Raw genomic sequence first — 24392 nt, 5'->3', positions numbered from 1 at the left:
TTGCTTAGACTAAACATGCCAAGCTCTTTGAGTGTCCTCTCATAAGGTAGGTTTTTCCATTCTTTGGATCATCCTAGTAGCCCTTCTCTGCACCTGTTCCAGTTGAAATTCATCTTACATGGGAGACCAGAACTGCATATACGGTAGAATCATTTATTTGCTAGCACATTTACAAAGAGCTAAACTAGAAACTCTCCACAAAACACAGGAAATAAGAGTGATAAAAATGTGAATTCCCTAACAAAATTCAGTTTCCTTTCAAAATATTAATCATTACCAAACAAGCTACCATTGACAATTAAAGACTTAATCCTACTCTACTGAGTGTGCTATCTGAAAATCATTTAAAAGACATTATTGTCCACAAATTCCCGATCCTCTCTGCATAGCAGGGAGGATTGTAAAACTGGGGAGAAAGTCACTATGGGATACTACAGGGGGATAAAGTGACTAAATAGGTCTCTTAAGGCCACATCTCTCCCACAACCAAATATCTGGCAGCTTTTGGGCCACAGAAAAAGTGGTTGGAGCCAGGAGGAGAAACAGCACAAAACATTGTGGCAGATCATTTTACATAATAAGCAGGAAATTAATGCTGCATCTCCTGTTAAGTAATCCCCGCTCTTCTGTGGAGTCACAGTAAATAAACAATAGCTATAAGACCCTTCCTACTGGCTCTGCAATGGCTGGGAACGGGAGCCTTTCTACACTGCTGGGTTGTGCTCATTGTGGTTTCAGTAATGCTGTGGAGTTTTTTCCCCCCTCACTCATTTGTTTCTTTCCACATGCTTGTGCAACCTTTATTGTGAGGTTTTGGTTTTCCTTGACATCAAAATATTTCCAATTTAGAGAACAGAGACTCAACAGCATCTGAAAAGCCACATGTATGTTCATGCATTCAGAAGGGTAACTATTTGATCTCAACCTGTGAATTCTCACTATTACAACAATAGGCCAAACAAACATCAGTTAACTGCAAAGGATTAGATTATCAGACACAAAGTCTGATAAATTAAATGTTTTACAAGTTATTTGTCTAGGATATTAGAAAACTTTAACTGGAGGGACATTAGCAAGTTGATATTCTTGCCATTAATCACAACTTGGCATTATCTTCTAACTGAGTGCCGGTTAGCCTGTTGTGAATATAAAGAAGACAAATGTTGGAAGAATGAAGTAAAAGGGTATGAAATTTCTTTTAAGTGCAATTTTTGTATGACTCTGTAGTGCTGATTGTGTTTCAAAAGAAGCTTGGACTGAAGAAGTAAACACACATGCACAGGTATACAGCAGTTCATTTTCTTTTTTGTTCTTATTGTGGTATTTTATCCCTCTGAAACGACCACCCCAGCAACAGAAGGAACAATATAACCTTACTGAAGCGCTTTGTACTCCAGTGATTGCTGTAATTCAACCTTCACAATAAAGCACAGAATTATCACTAAAACTACAATTTATAGTACAGATATGAAACTGTTTACTTCTTCCCACCAGTACCATTTTGATTGCGATTTACTGGTACTATTTGTCCTCAGGGAGTACTTACATAGCATTGCTAAAAGCGATCATACGAGATATGCTGTACCTACTTAAAGCACAGAAAATGTGTTTGATCCAAGAGAATATATCTTAATGCCCGTGGAAGAGTATGTAGCTTTATCTATTCATATGGACAGTAAAATGAGCTATAAAATGTTCTCTGTGATTTAGCTGTTTGGTCTCTTCAATGTAATTTATGTTTAAAATATGCACTTCAGTTGACATTATATAATCATGTTTCGTGCTACTGACAGCAGGATGCTACTTTAAATAAGCCAATTCATTTCACTGGTTTGCTGTAGAAAACAGTGCTATAGACTAAAAGTACCTAATGAATAAAATCTTAAAGTAAAAGAATCGCATCAGTTTAAAAGTGAGTTACACTCTCCTTGTGCGTATCCAATCTACATGCTCCCAAGCTATTTAAAATACAAGCATCTAGATTTTTTTTAACAGCTGGTAAAATTATCATTTTACTAAAACTCTGCAATATTTCTACATATGCAAACAAATTCCAAGCATACATTTCACATGCAATGCATTACTCAAATAAAATTCACCAAAATGCTCTCTATAGAGCAGAGCTTCTCAGCCTTTTTCCTTACTGTAATCCTAATGTTACAACAGGAAAAAATTGGGGATCCCCTCACCCATCATACAAAGACTCCCCTGGACCTATTCACAATCCCCACAGTTAAGAACCCATGTTACAGCCATGATCTATAATCTGTTCCCAATGTAACACAGGCAAATAAATATTCAGGCTCTTGGTTGCGCCAAACACTTCCTAGAACTTCCTACAAAAATGCAACTAAGTTAATAAGTTTCCCCCCTAAGGATGCGGCAGGGAGTAGGGCAGCCAAAGGAAAAGGGCTTTGGTTTAAATTTGTTAGGCCGGCAAACCATTTTTCTTCTCCACCCGAAGTTACAATTTAATATGACATTGTTGACATGGTCATTTCTATTAATGAAATTTATGAGCTGTAAAACCTTTTAAAAAATCCTCTTTATGAACCTCTGGCCTGCTATGTGGTGGAATCGTACAATCTGGATCAGACAGTCTGACTCATTTCAGAAAGCACCTTCTAGGAGGCAGCACAGCTTCGGGAAAGACTTCTGGGTAGCCCAGAATGTTGAAGTTCCCAGTTTCTGCTTCAGAGGATGTTATATAAAGATACTCATCTTTTTTTTTCCTTTTGTTTATTAAGCCTTAATAGACCTTAATCATCTTGCACCAAATAATCCACATGCTGGCCCAACCCAGTATCCACCAATGACGCAGCATCATAAAAAAATAAAATAAACTTCATTGGTGATGGCAGACAGGACATTAGAGATTAAGCCACCACATGGACTGCATACAGAATATTTTCATAAGCATGCTTGATATAACAGAGTTGACAACTGAGGAAACAATGCCTCACTGGAAGTTTCCTTTAGGGTAACCCATTGCTCGCTGTGTGTCACATCCCACTCTTTGCCTCATCCACAGAGGGTGAGGGTCTGTTACAGCCCCCAGCTATGAGAAGCCTGATTCTTTACCTCAAGCTGCAGAGACTCATGCTTTTATCCCCAGAGAAGCCTGGTTCAGTCTCTCGTGTTGACCAATAGGGAGGTTCTCTCAAAAGCGGAGGCTTGTCTGGAATTCAAACTGCCATGGCCTCATATGCTTGGGATGAGCCTTCCTCAGTCCAGCGGAAGTAAGTGTTATGGGTTTGTGCCTGATCCACAAAGAATGTGAGTCTGTTACAGCCCTCAACTACTGAGGTTAGCTCTCTAGCTCACGCTGTAGAGAGACTCATGTTTCTACTTCCAGAGCTCAAGCTATAAAGACTCCTGCTTTTAAATGCTCTCTGTAGCTGGGGGCTCTGTGGATCAGCAAAAATGTGACTCACACTGACCAGTGGGTTGCATTAATAGCAAAGAGGTGTCTTAATAGTCAGCATTAGGACTCAAACTAAATTGTGTATGTAGCAACATACTTGTACACCTGCATTAGGGCAGCCAGTTCTGTATGTGGGTGCCTAATTTAGCAATTGCCTTAAACTGGTAGGCAGGCATCTAAAAAAAATCCCAATACACTACCAAAGAGAAAACAGAACACCATAAATTAGGTACCCACGTATAAAAACTGTGAACCTTCTATGTATTTGCCAGACAGGACACCATAAGATGAGCAATTTCAATATGTCAATGTCTCATTACAGCATACAACCTGGACTATTTTATTGCAGTAACATCTTTTAATGGCTGTTAAATATATGTTTTTTTAGGAGTCTTAAAAGAAGTTTTAAAATGGGAATTTTTCTGCTACGAGAAAGAGTTAATACAAAAAAGATAAAATGCAGCAGGGACAAATGTTTGAAAAGATTTCCCTTTTGCTATTTCTCTAGGATGAGGGAGCAGTTCACCTCCACTTCAATCTGCTTTAGTCGCCCAGAAGACTGTTTCATATGGCACTAGGCTAGTCTTCATAATCCCGCACTTATGATTTACTTAAAATTATGTGCATCTCAAACCCAATGTCACTGTGGAGAGCTGCATCAACTCCTATGTGAGGCTGCCTTGAAAGATTAGCTAGGCAGAGCACATGAAAACACATTACTAGAGTCCAGCTGACCTCCTAATCTTAACAAATTTGCTGTATTTGGGAGAAAGGGAGGAAAAACATTTTAAAACATCTTATAGTGGGTTTATTTCTAAATATATTAGGCAGATACCCCCAAATATAAACATTACATATTATTAGATAAACATAATCATCTACAGACTTCTGTTTGGAGGGAAAATTAAATTGTTTAGAATCAACAGGTGTATAAAAATGCAAGAATGGCTTGTTAGCATATAGCAGCTTCTTATTACTGAAAATTAAAGAAACTGTAATGATTACCACTGTATATATTCAGAGTGCATATAGAGTACTGCTGGGGACATTATGACAGAATAAAGGGCTGTTGAACAAAGCCATTGTTGAAATTATTCTGGATTATGCATATATCTTCTCATCTAATCAAACGGCAGTGAAATAGCAAAGAAGGATGGGTGTGAAGACAATAAATGGATTATTTTCCCTTCTGTGAGTTGTCAAACTTTTTATAGTTATGCCACACTGGCAGTATAGGGCAGTACAACTGACCCAACATATCACATGCTAGTAGCTTGAGTGTACATAGGGAGTGAAAGTCTACAACACAATTACTGTAATGATGAATTACAATTGTAGTACCTTTCACGCAAAAGTGCCCCAAAGTGCTACTGTATAAAAACAAATAATAATTGGCCCAGTTTTAAACTGAACTGGGCCTAATCTAAATTCTGGTTTTAACCACCCCCAAACTATTTTGCAGCTTGTGTCTATTTCTAGTTCATTGTAGTCATTAGTAATTGTTTTATAATCAAACATTTGTCACCTGACCCTTTGTTTTCAGATGAGCCACACTACTGAGACCTTACCCTAGAATGTCATTAATTATTATACTGATTTATACTACAGCAAACCAAGGAGCCCCCATCCCAAACTTTGGGTACCCTTGATAAACTTTTATACATGCACATTCCAGAATGAACAGTCTCCAACGATAACCTACAGATAACCTTACCCCATAAGCAACACAGATCAACACTAACTCATTAAAACTTAATTTAAAAAAACCACCACCAGAGTCTCCCTCTGACCACTCCCTAGCCCAGAGGTCGGCAACCTTTCAGAAGTGGTGTGCCGAGTCTTCATTTATTCACTCTAATTTAAGGTTTCGCGTGCCAGTCATACATTTTAACATTTTTAGAAGGTCTCTTTCTATAAGTCTATAATACATAACTAAACTATTGATGTACATAAAGTAAATAAGGTTTTCAAAATGTTTAAGAAGCTTCATTTAAAATTAAATTAAAATGCAGAGCCCCCTGAACCAGTGGCCAGGACCCAGGCAGTGTGAGTGCCACTGAAAATCGGCACGCGTGCCACAGGTTGCCTACCCCTGCCCTAGCCAGACCTAACTCCCCACAGCCACGGAGAAGAGATATATATGTGAAATATAGTGTGTCAAATTTCAAAAGCTCTGTTATTCCAAAACCAGTATTAGACAACACACGCAATTCACTGTGTGTCTATACAAGTGGTGTATTTAAATATGCAAAGAAGAAATGACCACGACCACGGAATTTAAAATTGAACAAAGCCAAACCTATAGCCATTTCTCTGGTGTCTTTCACCGCTTTGAACTCTGGGGGTTCAGACTAAAATTTAGTAGTCCTGGAGCCAAACTGTTCCCAATTTTTGTCCAGCAAATAAAACCCCAGTTCTCAAGGCATTGTGAAACAAATCCATTTCTATGCATCTCTGTATTAACCTAAGAGTAACTTTAAACACTGAAACCATTTATTCAAACTGCACAAACTACTGCAGATAAAACGGGATCAGCATCCAAGTCAATCCTGGTTTGTTTTTCCTAAACCAAAACCCAACTGTTGAGATTTTGCAAAAACAATCCCCCATTTCATCCATCTTTGATATACAGGAAATTCTGCTGACAGTTGATTTAAGTGCCAATATTTATAAAGATCAGGAATAACTGTAATTAATTCCAAATGTAGATTTAAACAATGTGTACTTAAAGGAGGATATAAAAGTCTAAAGTGGAAAAATGTTCAGGAGAAAGCTGTGCAAAAGCTTTTTGTGGATAATAAATCTGGGATTAAATATTAGCTTTAAAAATGCTAACGTTTCAAGTAGTTAGTATAAATCACACAAATGAACACCAGCGAGGCAACATGAGCATCTTTGTTAAAATCATTAGTTATGCTAATGGGAAATATTAAAATATGCTAATACCCTAAACTGTGATAAAAAAGCAGGATACATGGGGCTAATTTCTTCTTGTTAATTCTTCTTAAAAGTCACTCCTTTATTGTTTTCCCTCCTGCTGCGTGCAGAGCTTTTTTATGTTGTCGATGATGAAGGCTTAATGTTACCCATTTCTGCAGTGAAGTTTGATAAATGACTTATTTTGTGAGGTGGTTAGTTTGATTTTCCCTCTGCCTGTTTGAGGAGATAAGTGTTATATATTTGAATGCAGTAACTTTAAGCATTTTTCACATCTTTTATAGTATTGGAGATGAATCCTGAATAATCATTTCTAACTGCAAAAGCTTTTAGTTTTCCTCTTCCAAGTCTCTGCTCTTTCTTCCCTCCTACTTATGTGAATTTTTTTCTATATTTGAACATGCTAGAGAAATTCAAAGACTTCCTTAACAACGGTTAGACTTTTTTTTTTTTTTGTTAATTTGGGACAATCAAAATACTGGCTGTTACTCAGGTGTTTATGTTTTAGGTGGCTATACACTCTGTGTTCAAGCAGCTTCCATTAACATTAATGAGAATAACATAGCTGCAGCAATGAAAATGTGTCGTTTAGAATATATTGCTATCTTGATACTGAATATATGAGTAAGGGATTATGTACGTAACTCAGAAAATCCAGATAAGTACATACCCCAAATTTCCTAACACTGTCAATAGGAAATAATATCCAGTTTCCAACATTGAAAAATACATACTTATTAGATTTTCACTATTACAGGTTAGTGCTTTGGAATTGCAAAGAGTAAGATCACTGTGAAGGGGAAAGGTTATTTTGCAAAGTTCTACTGATTCAAAGTTCTTAGGATGAATGAATTCTTAACTATTATGGATAAATGACTATGATACATGTGAATGACCTTCCTGCAGTTTGTATTATTTTTCTATCTTATGAAAAATCAAACAATTGAAATTCACTGAGTCTGAGAGTGATAGGACAGATTGACTATTTATATTACCTGTCCAGAGAACAGTCTTTTGTGATCCATGATAATTGGGCTCCCTGAGACACTTGAGTTAGACAAAGATCTACCAATACTCTTAAGGTTACCCAGCTGTCACTCACGAAGGTGTATCATACAAAGTTCCTCAACTTTAATAGTGCTACTAGTATGAGTAGGCATCTCTCATATGAGTAAGGGTTGACAGATGAGGCTCAGACTGTATATGCAAAGAGAGACGGACAGTCCTTGATGTACAGAAAGAACAAAGGGGAAGGGTGCAAGAAACCAATTCCCACACCCATGCTCCCTCAGCAAAGGCTAGGCAGAATAGCAGCACACCTGTGCTCCAGGGAGTTCACACCCATTCCAGTGGGTGCATGGAGGAGGCAGCTCCTCGGCTCTACCTGCCCATCCCACTCCCAAAGCACACACACACGGAGCAGGCGGCACCACCACATCCCTGGATAATGGTAACTAGCAGCAGCCTCATTGTGTGCCAGTGACTAAATGACACACATCTGGCCCAGAGTGAGGTTTCAGGGTGGCCAAGCAAAGGTTCAGACAAACCTATCTCCTCTAGAGAGCGAGTAATGTAAATGGGAGCAGATACAGAATGCTAGGCAACAGGCTCCAATATGACCATTAGCTTCTGAGACAGGACAGGCCATTAGCGTTGCTAACTCTCACGATTCTGTCATGACTCTTGCAATATTTGATATTTTTCTTAAAACCTCAGATTCTAGAATTAGGTGATTATGTGAAAATCTCCTTTGAATTTCTTTTAAAAAGGTACATTTCTGGCCCTGAAGCTTACAGAGAAAAACTTGAAAACATGAACCACGTGCATCCTAAAGGCTCAGAACGAGGTCAAATAAAGAGAAACCCAAATTTATTATTTTTTAGAATTCTCTTGATTTTTGTGGTCCTGATTCATGATTTGCAAACATTTTGGGTTGGCAGACAAAACTTCTCTCTAGGGTATCACAATAAACTTGTTAACATTTGTGAATCGTTAAGAGATGAGTGCACTGACATGCCAACTATTATTTTCTTGGAAGTGTAGTAACTTATAAAGCCCCTAATTTCTATTGTTGTGGATGTTATAATTACAACAGTAGTTCGAGAGGTGAAAGTATCCCTTTTCAACTGATTCCTTTCCATCTCTGAGTTCACTTCTTATGTGTAACAAATGTCTGTCCACACATGCGTGTAATTGATGGGGAGCTAAATGAACTGTAAATCCAAACATCAAAGAAAAATGTGTCCCAAGTAAATTAAGAAACAATTGCAACTGAAGGCACTGTCCGGCACTTTATATGAACAAGGCTTTTATTTTTCCATATTTGGCAAAAGTGTTAAGCAGCCCAGTGGCAGTAAACAAGAAAAATATTTGCTGTGTTTTTAAATACTGTTTAAGATATGGTTATCAAGGATTGTGTAGTACACTGCTGAATGCACCATAAAGCATCAGTATATTATTAGACACCTTTTCATTTTCCCAATATGTCCTAATCTGCCAAATGTAAATAAAGGTCTAAACTCTTTTCAGAACAGAGATTTGTCACATCTGTATGGGAGATTGGGCAAATTGCGAATAAAAATCCAATATCAAACCAACTAGGAACAATTAAAAGTTAAAATACTAAATGTGCATACAAAAATATTGCTGAAAACCTTTAATTTGTTGGCATTAATTAATACAATTATAGTCGTCTCTCTTTTATTCATTATGTATTTATTCTGTCATTTGGAACTATTTATAGTGACATTAGGTTGATACACCATAATTTCCTTCCACCTCCAACCCATTTACGATTCTTTCCTCCAGCAGTTGTATTAATTTAATAGCATTATTTATTCATCTAGTCTGATTATTAAAAATACTGTCTTAAATATTTAAAAAATTAGATCAAAATAGCACGTTGCATTGTACCATTTTATCTTTGCTAATGATCCAAATGCAACACTATCTTATATAACGCATGCTGATGTTCACAGTTCCCTGTTCTAATTCTGGAAGTGCAAATTACCTGAGTCAGGGCATATAATTAATGCATTGATCATGTGTTTATTATACACATGGTCATGGTGAGTTTGGTAAGGTGTAATTAATTTTCAGGTTCAAGGCATTCTTTTTGTATTGTAATTTTAGACAGATACGAAGCATGAATGATCATTTGCTTTTCTTCTCAAGGATGCTGTTTCCAATCCAGCCTTGACCAAAGAGACAGGAGATCATTTTAAACAGAATAAAAAATCGGGTGTAATAAAATACACACTGGGTATGGAAAACGTGATTAGAAGTGACTTTTCATTTTGGACATGAGCTTAATCTTCCTCACTTCCCCCACAATACACATTTTAAAAGATCTCATTTGTACAAAATAATTTAGTTTCAGAGGCTTTTGGAAGATTTCCCACTTTGTAGATTATACACAGTGGTTTTAAGAGGTCCCAGCTGAAATGGACTCAAATGCATATAATGTATACACACTCATCTGATAAAAAATTAAGTGGGTGCAAAATTGGTTATTTTATATATAACTCTGTCTGCACTAGAGAGGACTGACTGGCTCTTGGGATAAACCAGACCCTCCCCCACACACTCCCTTGTTACCTAGGAGGAAGGACTGGTGTCCTTACATCACACTCCCCTTCAGTATTTCTAGGAGGCAGACCTCTGGCTAGCTGTCCCATCCTACATATAAGAGGCGTGACTGGTAGACTCACTTCCACCTCCAAATGCTCCTACCCATATAAGTCAAATACATATTCAATATGATAATATGAATTATGTATAAAAATCAAGCTTTTTAACTGCTTCCCAAGATTATGAATGCGTAGTGTACCCCAAAAAACACAACCACCCTAGTGCTAAAGCCTTAAATTTGGTTTTGGTAAGAAAACTATGTTAAAATGGCACCTTCTTACTCAACAGATCTACTCCTTACATATTCAGTCATATCTGCTTCAGCAACTAACAATATTTTCATTACTTTTTAGTCCTACTCGCCACATAAAGCCAAGACTTCTGTTGAGAAAGGAGTTGGTATCACATCAACAAAACTGTTAACAAGATTTACAGGGCAGTAAATTGTGCCCTTGGCTACCCTTGTGAAAGCCTACCAAAGACAATGGGGATTCACAGACATAAGTAAGGGGAGTAAATTCTGCCTTCATATACATCTGTGCAATTTACCCATAGATAAGGCTGCAATTTAGTCACATAGGTCACAGAATCCATAACTTCCAAAGACCTCCGTGACTTCAGCCAGCACTGACAGGGAGCTGTGGGGTACCCCCCCTGGCCCAGGTGACAGGAGCCCCCTGCAGTTCCTCATCACTGTGGATGGCAGGCAGACCCCCCACCACTCCGGGCAACAGGGGAGATGCTCTGCCGCTGCTGGCCACTTCGGGCAGCAGGGGAGACTCCAGAGCTCCTGGCAGCTGCTGGCAGCAGGGGGAATCCCCGCAGCTCCGGGCCCCTGCAGGAGGCAGGGGGACCCCCGCAGCTCAGAGCTGCCAGCGGAGGGGGCACCTGGAGCTCCCAGCCCAGGCTCCCCATTTTGTCATGGATATTTTTAGTAAAAGTCAGGGACAGGTCACAGGCTTCCGTGAATTTTTCATTATTGCCCGCGACCTGTCTTGACTTTTACTAAAAATATCCGGGACAAAATCTTAGCCTTACCCATAGATCCTTTTCTATTAATAGTCTATGCATCAGCAGGAAAGAACTCAGTTTGACTTTCAGAGCCCCGAGGGCTTGAAGTTACATAAACCAACTTTTCCATTTACTTACTGAGCAAATTTGATCCTAACATCTTTAAGAAACAGAAGACATTTTTACACAGCCACTTTTCAGAGTAGCATCACAAACAAAAAAGAAAGTGGCCCTGATTAGACCTGGAAAAATCTATCATACACAATGGCCAGCATTGTTATTTCAAAATGAACAGCATCTATACCGACAGTGTAGAAAACAGAACCACTTGCAGAGAGGAGGTTAAAGCCCTTGTATATTATTTTTAAACATGTTCTTTTGGGCAATCTGGTGCATTTCGAAGACATTTGATTTGCTCGTTTAAAAACTACCATTGAGAGCCGAGGGACAAAAGTAATCCCAGGCAGAGATGATTTAGCAGCATTCAGGGAGGGTAGAATTCAAGGCAAATCACCAAGTCTAGCCAATTTGAATGCTGTTGTAGCACTTAAGAGGATTGATACAGCACTCCTCAATGGGATATATGTGATCAAAAACTCACTGCTAGACTCGGGAAACTGAACTGGCACTCAATTAGGTGTCCATAACAAGTTCATGTAGCAGCAAGGGAAAGAACCTGATCATACTTCAAAATTACAGTCATACAACATCCACTCTGAAGAGCGATCTAAATTGCCCGGAGAAAGAAAAGGGCAAAAACAAAACAAATGAAAAACACGAAGTGGAATTACAAATAAAAAAATGTAGATCACACAAATAATTCCAGTCATGTATCTACAAAACCAAAAGTAAATTTACAGCTATTTTAAGACCAAACATCTTTCAGTCAAACTTAAAGAGATATATAACATCTGTCATGGAAATAATAAAATACCATCTAAAATGAATTAAGTTAAATTCACTAACAAAGTTGTATGGTGAGGGTTTTATTTTTTTTAAGCAGTTTTCCCTTTTTTTTCGTTTATCACATGCTTTTCTCTCCTACTATTCTCACATATTCAGTCCCTCTAATACCATGGTATTCTTCCCTTTCATTTTTCCATCTCCCCTACAATTTTGCAGGATCTCCAAAATATACTCTCTTCCTTACAGCTTCCTCACCACACTCCCCAAATCTGTTTCACAACAGGCTCCCATCTGCTCTCACCTCCAACCTTTAACTGGGTTCCACAGGCTCTCCATCTCCTCCCATGAGTGGTGGTACCCATCCACTTCCACCTCAGGGTAGAATCATGTCCTCTTCTCTCTCCAACTCCAATAGGCTCAGAGAGAGAGAGAGAGAGAGAGAAAGAAACACACTAGGACAACTGGAGAGGTGCCACCTCTCTCTCCCACAACCCTACTGCCACACATCCTTCACAAGCCTCCATCTCCACCTATCAATGAGGGGTGGGTTCTGAAAACTATTGCTGCTGAGGATGAAGCTAGTGAGGAAGATAACCTCTAAAGTGCAACCCAATAAATTAATAGAGCCAAGTTAATCTCGCAAAAGCAGGGCCGCCCAGAGGATTCCGGGGGCCCGGGGTCTTCGGCGGCGGGGGGGCCCTTCCGTTCCAGGACCCGCCGCCGAAGTGCCCCGAAGACCCGCGGCGGGGCCCCCCCCGCCGCCAAATTACCGCCGAAGACCGAGCTGAACTTCGGTGGCAGGTCCCGCTCCGTCTTCCGCGGTAATTCGCCAGCGTGGACCCCCCTCCCGCCGGCGAAGACCGGGAGCAGAAGAAGCTCCTGCGCCCGGCCCCGCAAGAGTTTTCCGGGCCCCCCGGAGCGAGTGAAGGACCCCACTCCAGGGGCCCCGAAAAACTCTGGTGGGGGCCCCTGTGGGGCTCAGGGCCTGGGGCAAATTGCCCCTCTTGCCCCCCCCTCTGGGCGGCCCTGCGCAAAAGACACACAATTAATACACCAAAAATGGAATCGTCTTTGGATTTGTTGAGCTTTATCTCAGTCTGCTTTCTGTGAATATTCTAGTGAACAGGTTCAGTGGCATTATTTAGAAACAGCAAACTAAGTGAATAATAGAAAATATTCCTAGAACGCAAATTGACAGAGATAACAAAAGGAAAATTGTAAATTCAGGCATGTACATAGGGGCCTGATCAAAAGCTACCTTCATCCAATCAGGGAAAAGAAACCACATCTTATGTGTCCAATCAAAATTAAACACATTTGAATTTAGAATACTGAATACTCTCAAAGTGCTTGCCAAAATTTACAGACCAAAAATTATTCAAATACTAAATACATTCAAGAAAATTGTAAGCTGCTTGGGTACAATTTGTAAATAAAGGCTACATTCACTGAATAAATTATGCAGTGTGAATTATTTCCTGAGCTTTATCAAACAAATTGGCTCAGGGCGCACACTGTAAAATATAGCCCATGGGTAAAAATAGTTCCTTCAGTTATGAACTATTGCCCTAAGCTTTGGGCTATTTACCACAGTCTTTCTGTCTATTCATCCATCCATCCATGTTCATTCTACATTCATCACCAAGATATTCGAATCCCTGTTTTTAATAACCAGTTATAACTTGGGCACTATTTTACTGTTATTTTCCTTGGAGCTAGTCAATATTTGTATACTATATTCATATTCACATACACACACACACACCCCTCATATGCTATGTGCATATAAAAAAAATCATCCTAATAGTATCTCTTAGCAGTTTCAAAGATTGATGTAAAAATCATCTGTGGAAAAATCCATACTCTATTGTAAATGTTTATTAAATGCAAATGCTGATATTTTGCTCCTTGGAAAATGTGTCTATGCATGTGAAATTTTGTGATAGAAAGCGTTAAAGTCCCAGGTTTCTCTAGATAAACCCGACTGGTTTACTGATGCGTGAATGCACAAAAATTGAATTACTGTACAACAGCAATTACTTTTCACAGTACAACTGTAATGGGAATCAGTTCTGCAATGAACACCACGTAGCTATACAACGAAAAAAACTTAATAAAAATTGTTTTATTTCACACATTTTTTCCTAGTCAAGGATATTTATTTTAAAGCAAAACATTCCTCAATATTTGATTTCTCATCTTATAAATGTAAAGCAAGAATCATTTTGATAGGATTCTGTTTACTTACAGTGGAAGTTTAATACTAAAAAGCTATTTAATGATGTATCCCAAGTTTTAGTAAAAGCTGATGGAATGTTCCCTAATAATAAAGTTGACTTTACTACCCTTCACAAACTCTCTGTATCCTCTTTGGTTTGTTTGTTTATTTTCTACTACCCATAATAGTGGTGGGCAGCCTGCGGCCCATCAGGGTAATCCGCTGGCAGGCTGCAAGACAGTTTGTTTACACTGACTACCCGCAGACCTGGCCGCCCGCAGCTCCCAGTGGCTGCAGTTCGCCATTCCTGGCCAATGGGAGCTGCAGAAATCGACATGGGTCACAGGAATGTGCTGGTCACAGCTCCAGGAGGGGGCTAAGTCTGGGGCCACAGCTGGGGGCGGGACCAGGGACAGAGCCTCAGCTGCGGGGCCGGCAGCTAGGTGGCGCTCCCTTCCCACCCCCTGTGCAGGCTTGCCTAGACCCCAGACACACCCCTCCAAATGTTCCTCCATGACCCCCTACAGGGGCACGCCCCACAGTTTGGGGACTTCTGACAAACATTAAATTTGGCCAACTAGCTGCAATTTTACCATAACTTGATAAATCAATACAAGATCACCTAAAGGAAACCTAAGATTGCAAGAGTGGGACTCCTGGGAGGAAGTGGGCTGGTTTGACCATCAAAGGGGCTTGCAGCTGAGGCACTTGCTGTTTCCCTTTGCATTGCTGCCAGTTTACAGCTTGCTACCCATATTCTCTCTCTTACAATTGAATTAAACTGTGTCCTGCAGCCGCAGTTACTGCTAAATTTTACTCCAGGGGGAATTCTGTGCCACAATGCAGAATTTGTGCAGAAATTAATGTTATGTGCAGAATTATCTCCCCCCATCACCTCGCCACAGAAATGGACTACATAGCTGCTGGCTACCATTAGGGGGCGCTAAACCAAGCAAAGCCCCAGGGCCACCCAGAGGATTCAGGGGGCCTGGGGCAAAGCAATTTTGGGGGCCCCTTCCATAAAAAAAAAGTTGCAATACTATAGAATACTATATTCTCATGGGTGCCCCTGCAGGGCCTGGAGCAAATTGCCCCACTTCTCCCCTCCCCACTCCCACCCCGGGCGTCCCTGCAGAGCCCAGCTTGCAAATAGAAGACACTGCCCTGGGGAAGAGGAGGGAGCTGGAGGGTTCCCAACAGCTGCAGTTCCCGGCATGCCCAGGAAGGAGGCGGCGTGCAGGAAACTCCATACAAGTCTTGGACTCAGCATCAGGCTCTTTTCTCCATCTGGATCCCTGTGCTCTGAAGGGTACAGGGTGCAAGTGTCTGGGCTGTGGGGGCACCCCACAGCTGGGCTCAGGATGGGTAGGGGGTGTGGGTGTATGGTTGTCCTGATGGGCTCTTGGGAGGGGAGAGGGCATAGAAACAGGAACTGGGCTGTCGGAAGAGTTTCTTTAAGTCTCTACTCCTAGAGGAATATTTTTGTGTCTGTATTGTTACAGACATAGTTGCTTATAGGTATTTTGAAATGAATTACCAAAATAATTGAAACTGGTGTGATAATATGTTATTTTGACAAATATAATATGCATAATTTTAAAATATTGTGCGCATAATTTTTATTTTTTTGGCGCAGAATTCCCCCAGGAGTAAAATTTGCAAGACTCTAGAAGTTACTACACAACATACACTGGCTTGACTGGAAAATTAAACCTTTATTGAATTGCCCAATATATTTGTCCCATTTGTATAGGCAGTAAGATTTTTCCCAGCCTGACTGTAGATGACTTTGAGATACACTAGAACAGTGGTTCTCAGCAAGGGGTTCCCATGCCCCTAGGGATATGCAGAGGTCTTCCAGGGGGTATGTCAACTCATCTAGATATTTGCCTAGTTTTACAATAGGCTATAGATAAAACACTACTGAAGTCAGTATTGATTTTGGAGGCTTTTTCTTATATAGGAACCTATTACCCCTCCTCCCCCAACCCCTGTCCTTATTTTTTTACAGTACAAACTAAAATTTCATACAGACAAGGATTTGTTTATACTGCTTTATATACTATACACTGAAATGTAAGTACAATATTTATATTACAATGGATTTATTTTATAATTATATGGTAAAAATGAGAAAGGAAGCCATTTTTCAGTAATAGTGTGCTCTTTTGTATTTTGTACTTTTGTATTTTGATGTCTGATTTTGTAAGCAAGTAGCTTTTAAGTAGCAAGTAGCTTTTGAAACTTAGGGGTATGCAAGACAAATCAGACTCCTGAAAGGGATACAGCAGTCTGGAAAGGCTGAGAACCACTGCACTAGAATGTGTTTTCACTATTATAAATATAAATGACATGCATCCGACGAAGTGGGTATTCACCCATGAAAGCTCATACTCCAAAACGTCTGTTAGTCTATAAGGTGCCACAGGACTCTTTGCTGCTTTTACAGATCCAGACTAACACGGCTACCCCTCTGGTATTAGGGTGACCAGATGGTCTAATTTTATAGGGAGAGTCCTGATTTTGGGGGCTTTTTCTTATATAGGAACCTATTACCCCCCACCCCAGTCCTTATTTTTTTACACTTGCTATGTGGTCACCCTAATTATAAAGACAATTAAAAATGAGCAGTATTGTATCAGTCCCACTTAGTTTCACTTCAACTTAAGCACTGCACAACAATTTTTACAACAAAATTACTAAATCTTAACCCAACTACCAACTATTGCATTAATCATCCGGGATATATTAGTTAATGAGAAAACCTTAACTACTGCAACCACACATTAATGTTAACTAGATCTAGAATTATTTGTAAATTTTCAGCATAATAAAGAAAGTTACCTATAAAAACATACCTCACCAAGTAGATGACAAAAGGTTTAGAACTTTTGGTTTCCCATTTACTTTACACATCTGACAGCATGAAAATAGGACTTTTCTGTGATAGGATAATTGCATACTGAAGAGTAATTCAAGTAGTGGATGAGTATGATAAAAATCACACTGAATCAACTAATCACTATGAAAAGTGATGAGAAAGAAAGATAAAATCAAGCCAGAATATAAAAGGAGGAAAAATGTTCAACACTGATTAGTAGCTGAGAACAAGTTGATGCGTTTAAAAAAAATCTGAAGGACTTTACATTACTCTATTTCTGTATTTTCAAGTTTTATCAGGACCTATTTTGCACAGATTAAACAGTCTACATTCCTAGGATTTTCTGAATGACGACTGCTTTCGATCACTGTTTCTGCTGAATGCTGAAAATATGCTGTTTGAAATAATTATTATGTGTCAGTCAGTTGAAATACTATTTCAATCAAAATGTAGATTTTTGGCAGAGATGACTACTTGCAGTTAATTCAATTAGTAATTAGGACTGTATCAAATTGTGGTACCATTAGAGCAGCAACATTGTATGAATATTTGGATTTTGAACCCTGTTGATGGATGCCCCAATTATGTTGGATGGGGGGAATTCTGCAGTGTTTCCATTATATTGGGGTTTACTGGCTTATGAGTGTCTGAGCTCTAGAAGTTAATATTTTGGTTGCAATTTTGAAATTTAGGTTTTGGAATGAGCATTGATCTTTGGCATAGGTTCTTCTTGTACCGGTTTCTTATTAATCTAAATCAGGGGTCGGCTACCTTTCAGAGGTGGTGTGCCAAGTCTTCATTTATTTACTCTAATTTAAGGTTTCGCGTGCCAGTAATATATGTTAATGTTTTTAGAAGGTCTCTTTCTATAAGTCTATCATATATACCTAAACTATTGTTGTATGTAAAGTAAATAAGGTTTTTAAAATGTTTAAGAAGCTTCATTTAAAATTAACTTAAAATGCAGAGCCCCCTGGACCGGTGGCCAAGACCCAGGCAGCGTGAGTGCCACTGAAAATCAGCTCGTGTGCCGCCTTTGGCACGCATGCCATAGGTTGCCTACCCCTGATCTAAATAAATATCAGAATCCTGCAATATTTACATTAAAAAACATTATTCGAGGGTCAGTTAAATGCAGCATGCTTTTTGTCTCAAGTGGAAGCATACAGAAGATGAGCTAACTGTAGATTTGCTGCACAAGATATAAGTTGTGTAGAACGAGCATTGCACCACAGGATTTCAGAGCTTTTCAAGAAGTGTAAATGGCAAACTGCCATCCTTCACATTATAAATGTATTATTATAACTTCAAAAAACATTGCACTCACTCACTAAGCCTCAGCAGGAATAAGCATCTTATTCATCCCTCTGTCACCTCAAAATATCCAAGCTGGCTACATGCTATGTAACTGTTTCGGTAAAGCTATTATCTTGCAATCAGAACTAAGCAGATTTTCAATAATAATAAAACCAAAACCAAATTAGGAAGTGCAAACTTTTTTTTTCTTAAAGATTAAGGAAACAAGACATATGTGTATTGGGAACTCTGGGTTCTAGACACTTTTTATTGCACCAAAGCCTCTTCTCACCATACTGTATTCATGCTTTAATTTCATAGAATTCTGGCGGACCGTTACTCAGAGCAATGCATTTTGGTCCACATAAAACATTATTTCTTAGATATCAAGACCGTGTCTATAAAAGGAGCCAAAACATTTCTAAACACCACGCAAATTCAAATTAGAGATCATCCACTGCAGTGCTGTGACTGAGACATCAACTGCTCTTTCCTACTGATTCCCCATTCCTGTAAATAGACATTGTCTTTCATTACCTGTAGTTTGCGACTCACTGTTAGCTACAAATGTCAGTGCTGCACTGAAGTGCTTTAGTGGGGCTCTCGATGCTTTTTTCCACATTTCCTGATCTCAAAGCAGTACTCCTTCTGCTAGGAAATAAGGAAACTGATCCCTTCACAGTCAATATTGTGCAACTCCCTGCAGAAGATGTTCAAGTGCAGGTTCTGCTCTAAAAAGGGGCAGTAAAAATAGCATTGTGGAGTATCATGTATATTATCTCTGAGAGCCTCCCTGTCAAATGTGCTCAGTTTATAGGTTAAAAGGCATTTTATTTTACAGTCAACCCAGAAAACTCAACCTTGAATCTGGACGTCTTGCAGAATTCTTTACTTTTTCTGATCATGCACAAGAAAAACAGTTCTACAGGTCAAATTTTGCCTTCAGTCAGACCAGTGAAACCCCAGTGTCTTCAACTGCTGCTTTCAGTGACATTTCTGGAATCGCAGGACCTTCAGTGCACTGATGTGGACACAGCAGCAAAATGAGGACAAAATGCATAGAATTTGGTGGCAGACCACAACTTTAATTAAATTTTATCACAAGGGAGGGGAGCTACCCACCCACCACCGATACTCTCCTATACTAGCCATTTAATTGGTTCCAGTGCGGGGCACCTTACCCGTAATGTGGGGTAGTGACTCCTCAGCTTACCCGCATGACTCAGCTCTCTCTGAGTCCTAGCACCCTCTGTCCCTGAGGATCTTAGCCTGAGAGGGCCACAAGGTCTCACCCTATCACCTGAGCCCAAGGCCCATCACCAAAATTCCAGGTCTTTTACCTCTCTTAACTGCACAGGAAACTAGCCACAGGGGGCACCAGTGACTATCTTTGTCACCCCCCACACACACACCCAACCACACCGCACACCTCCCGTATCAATGCCTGCCCAATACAGACCCTCATAACCGTTCTCAAACTTCATTGCACCATGACCCCCTTCTGAAAACAAAAATTACTACATGACCTCCGGCGGGAAGGCAGTACTTGAGCCTGGCTGCCCCCAGGCTTCAGCTTCAGCCCTGGGCTCCAGCAAGTCTCACGCTAGCCCCGGTAACCCCATTAAAATGGGGTCCTGACCCACAGTTTGAGAACCGCTGAGTGTACCCCCTATGTCAGAACCTCCATTAAACAAATGTACACAATCACCTTGGAAAACCTCTGGCCAATTGTAACAGATGCTCCTGTGCTGTACCACTGGACCCCCTATGTCCAGGAATATCTTGGTGACCTGTCTATTCACTTTCACCCATCTTCTTTTACATCCTGAGGATGACGAGGATTGCTGCTGCAAGCGGGTGAGTAATCCTGCTGGAACAGAGCCAAAAGAGGTTCCGCATGGCCCGTGCACTAGGCTAAATCCTGGGAGCTGGGAAATGCTGGCCAATCGGCATCCCTCTCCTCCAGCCAGCCAATGAACGCCACAGACTCCCAGAGGAGGAGCTACCTTTTGTCCCTTGCTGAGGGTCTCTGTCCCTTGCCTCTGGGACTGACCTCCTTTCACCGCCGGCCCCATCAATTTCCCCTACCCATGTATGCAGGTGGCTGGCATTTTGCACATGTATAAATGAATGGAAGTTAACAATTGTTGACGATACCCAAGAAGAAACAGAATACAGCTCACTCTCTCAGCTGTGTGGGTTGTGCAAAGCTAACCGGAATCAAAAGTGGTTAAAACATTTATTTTTGTCACTAAAATCAGCATATATGACTCTGAAAACACAAATTGCCACTCCACCCTTTATAAACATTGCAGTGGAAAGGAGTTTCAGCAATATGAGACAAGCAGAAAATTATGTACAGTAGACACATTTGCCAGCCTGTGTTACACATTTACCACAGATGGGGGGGGAGGGGAATCAGATTGTTCAATCAAGGGAGATTAGACTAGGCAGATCCCTTCAAATATTATTGTTAACAGGGTACTGCAATTAATTCTGCTTTGGTTTGGTTTTGTTAATATACAGATATAGGTATACCATTATTTTATCAGCAAATATGACACTAAGAATATTTGTAATAAACTGGTACTTCAAAGCTTGCCACATATGCAAAGCTTTTCCATGATTATCATAGGTAAATGCACTGCCAAATTTATCTAACTGATGGTAGATAACTCTACTTCTGAGACTGGACCTTAAAAAGACTTCCGAAGTCTTTCGACACTTTTTACACCATCACCTTCAATTACCATGGATACAACATTCTAAGTTACTGGCACATTTTGTACAACTGCACAAAATATTAAAGCAAAATTATCTGCTACTTACCCGTACAGCTTCAGACTTTTTATGAAACATTTCTTCCATACTTTTTGCTAGCTTTTTCACAAGCTGAAGGCCATCAATTTCTTCTACTGAAACATCCTTCTCATATTCTTTGTATTTCTGCAAGAAAGTAGAATTGTAAAAGGAAGTTACTTGAAATTCTGACAACTTGTAACTCGATGCACACTCCATTTTTTCTGGCTTTTGTACATTTCCTTGGTATTCAGTTGGGTACTGGAGGGCTAGTTAATGCAAAAACACTTTTACTAAGATGGATCTGTTAGATCCAGAACGCCAATGGTGAAAAACAGAATAAAATGTATTCATCCTTTCCACTGTGGGAAAAGGAACCAAAACTGCTCAAACATACATAACAGCAAATGGTATAAACAAAAAGACCTTATTTTAAACTAGTGATATGTCCCTAGTCCCCTCTAGTTTTAGGTCCCCAGAGCTAGCCTCCTTCAACTAACATTAAACAGAACTTGAATAATCTAGCTCTTCTTAGGTCCTGATTTAGAAAACCACGTAAGCATGTGCTTAACTTTATATACATGCATAAGGCTACCCCTAAACAGCAAAGTGTCCTTTCACAGGAACAAATGAGGACAAATCCTACTTTGTGGTCTCTTCTCTCTTCAATGCATGTGTTTGCACAAGTAACGTTTGGTAGCATGAATAAGAATTAGACAGGAATGGAGAGACAAATACATCCCAAAAGCATGTCAGCCATTCATTTCTGGCCTCCTTTTATTCTTTTCTGATGCCAACATTTTGAATTTTATTTCTGTATTGGTGTTTACAATAATAATAAAACAACTGCATTTTATTTGGGATCAGTCCTGAAGATGGTAGTGTATTCCCCTCCCACCATTAATCCCATAATAGTCAATACACTCAGCCATAAAGGTTTTCATAATCAGGCTATAGTTTTGTAATCTGACTCCCTCTCTCTAAGGGTTTACTCTTGCTGGCTATGAACGAAGTAATTGGCAAAACTCCCATTATGGCAAGAAGAATACGATAGTATGTAATTAGGGATGAACCCATCAAATTTAATATCATGATATATCCTTTTCATATTATTAATTATATTTAATTATTCTATAGAATTATTCTATTCCAGTTCCATAGCTTCATCAGGAACAGAAGCAAGCATATGAATTAATTATTATTATTATTAGGTGCCTCCACGAACAGATAAGTAATGTGAGGTTCCTGCTCTGAGGAGTTTACCATCAAAGTTCATTTAAGATACTAGGAGGATGCATAGGAGTTACAGTAATAAGATACACAACTACTTATCAAAGACATGCGAGCATCATGGTGGGACACTTTAAAAATAAACACTAATGAGAAATGTGTTTATATATGAGAAATATATGAACACTTACTGTTGAATATATTATTTTTTAATGCTAGATCATATTATAGAGACAAATATGAATCAAAATCCCTGATCTGAGGAGCTCACATTCAAAGTCAAGAAAGGCAATATCATTGGGGGGAGGGATATCTCAATGGTTTGAGCATTAGCCTGCTAAACCCAGGGTTCTGAGTTCAATCCTTGAAGGGGCTATTTGGGGATTGGTCCTGCTTTGAGCAGAGGGTTGGACTAGATGATCTCTTGAGGTCCCTTCCAATCTATGGACCTCAACCCTAATAATCTATGATTTGGCTTGTGGTTATGTTCCACTACATATTAGTTTTTTTTTAAATCTCTACAAGCTCCACGCACCATTCTTAAGCTCAGGCACTGCCAGCAAAAGTTAAGACTTTTCAAAATTAGCAAATTAATGCTCTGATCTTGCAAACACTTAAGCATGTGCACAACTTTAGTCATATGAATAGTCCTATTTGACAGTCACATGCCCACTCACAGTAAGCAGATTCTTCCAGGAAATCTCATTGTAAGAGTTATGCTCACTGGTTCAGGAAATAGACGTACTATCATGTGACTGAAAGCTAAGCATTGCAGCTCAATTTTGACCACCAAGCCATAAAATGTACAATAGACATGGCACATGCTTCTTGCAGCCCTGATTCAGAAAAGCTGTTAAGTGAGTGCTTAAGTCCCACTGACTTAAATATATGCTTAAGTGCTTTACTGAATCAAGGACATAACCAGATGTTTACATATTTTCAGTATTGTACTTCCCAGTTACTGCATCATAAGATGACACAATCGTCTAAGATAGAGTATCTTCTTAAAGACAATGCACTCACCACAGCTCAACATGGCATCCTTGTCCAGCTGGCAGGAAGCAAAAGGTTGTTGCCCTTTTAAGGATTCCACCCTACAGTCATAGTACAGGGGAAAAGTTTACAGGGAGCAGGAAAGAGCTGGGAGGAGGGCAGGGAGCACTACCCTGCCTGCTGACTAAGAGAATGGCAGGTATTTATACCCTGGGCAGCACCAGAGAAGCCCTCTTTTATCTGGATCAGGCTGGCAGAGGCATACTGAGCTACTGTATGCTACAGAATTCTAAATATTTCCATAGTAACCTAATGGAAAAGAAACAAACTAAAACAAATAATGACGACGAAGAGTCCTGTGGCACCTTATAGACTAACAGACTACAGACTAATAGACTATAGAAATTTCCAGAGGCAGGTATAAATATGCAGGCAAGAATCAGTCTATTTATACCTGCCTCTGGAAATTTCCACCACATGCGTCTGACGAAGTGGGTATTTACCCATGAAAGCTTATGCTCCAATACTTCTGTTAGTCTATAAGGTGCCACAGGACTCTTTGCCGCTTTTTACAGGTCCAGACTAACATGGCTACCTCTGGGTAGTGTGGCTACCTCGGAGTCCTGTGGTACCTTATAAACTAACAGATGTATTGGAGCATAAACTTTAGTGGGTGAATAGCCACTTCGTCAGACACATGTGGTGGAAATTTCCAGAGGAAGGTATAATATGCAGGCAAGAATCAGTCTAGAGATAATAAGGTTAGTTCAAACAGGGAGGATGAGGCCCTCTTCTAGCAGCTGAGGTGTGAACACCAAAGGAGGAGAAACTGCTTTTGTAGTTGGCTAGCCATTCACAGTCTTTGTTTAATCCTGAGCTGATGGTGTCAAATTTGCAAATGAACTGAAGTTCAGCAGTTTCTCTTGGTGGGTTGTCTCTGGGCAAGGACTGGCCTGCCTCCCAAGGCCTGTGAAAGTGAGGGATCGCTGTCCAGGATGGGTTGTAGATCACTGATGATGCGTTGGAGAGGTTTTAGCTGAGGACTGTAGGTGATGGCCAGTGGAGTT

General features: G+C 39.9%; 1 protein-coding gene across 16 annotated transcripts in view; it reads right to left on the bottom strand.

Annotated features, from left to right (window-relative positions):
* The window catches only part of CACNA2D3 (calcium voltage-gated channel auxiliary subunit alpha2delta 3), an 839197-nt gene that overhangs the window by 512250 nt on the left and 302555 nt on the right, over positions 1–24392 (bottom strand). For all 16 annotated transcript variants that reach the window (XR_005582636.1, XR_005582637.1, XM_039480709.1 and 13 more), the window contains one exon: positions 21133–21249. Coding sequence is in view for 14 of the 16 variants with exons in the window: in XM_039480700.1 (XP_039336634.1) it covers positions 21133–21249 (117 nt within the window). In the remaining 2 variants the exon portion in view is untranslated. The remainder of the gene's footprint in view (positions 1–21132; positions 21250–24392) is intronic.

The sequence above is a fragment of the Mauremys reevesii genome, linkage group 7 (assembly GCF_016161935.1).
Source record: "Mauremys reevesii isolate NIE-2019 linkage group 7, ASM1616193v1, whole genome shotgun sequence".
Classification (NCBI taxonomy): Eukaryota; Metazoa; Chordata; order Testudines; family Geoemydidae; genus Mauremys; species Mauremys reevesii.
This window is presented reverse-complemented; position numbering and strand designations above follow the sequence as displayed.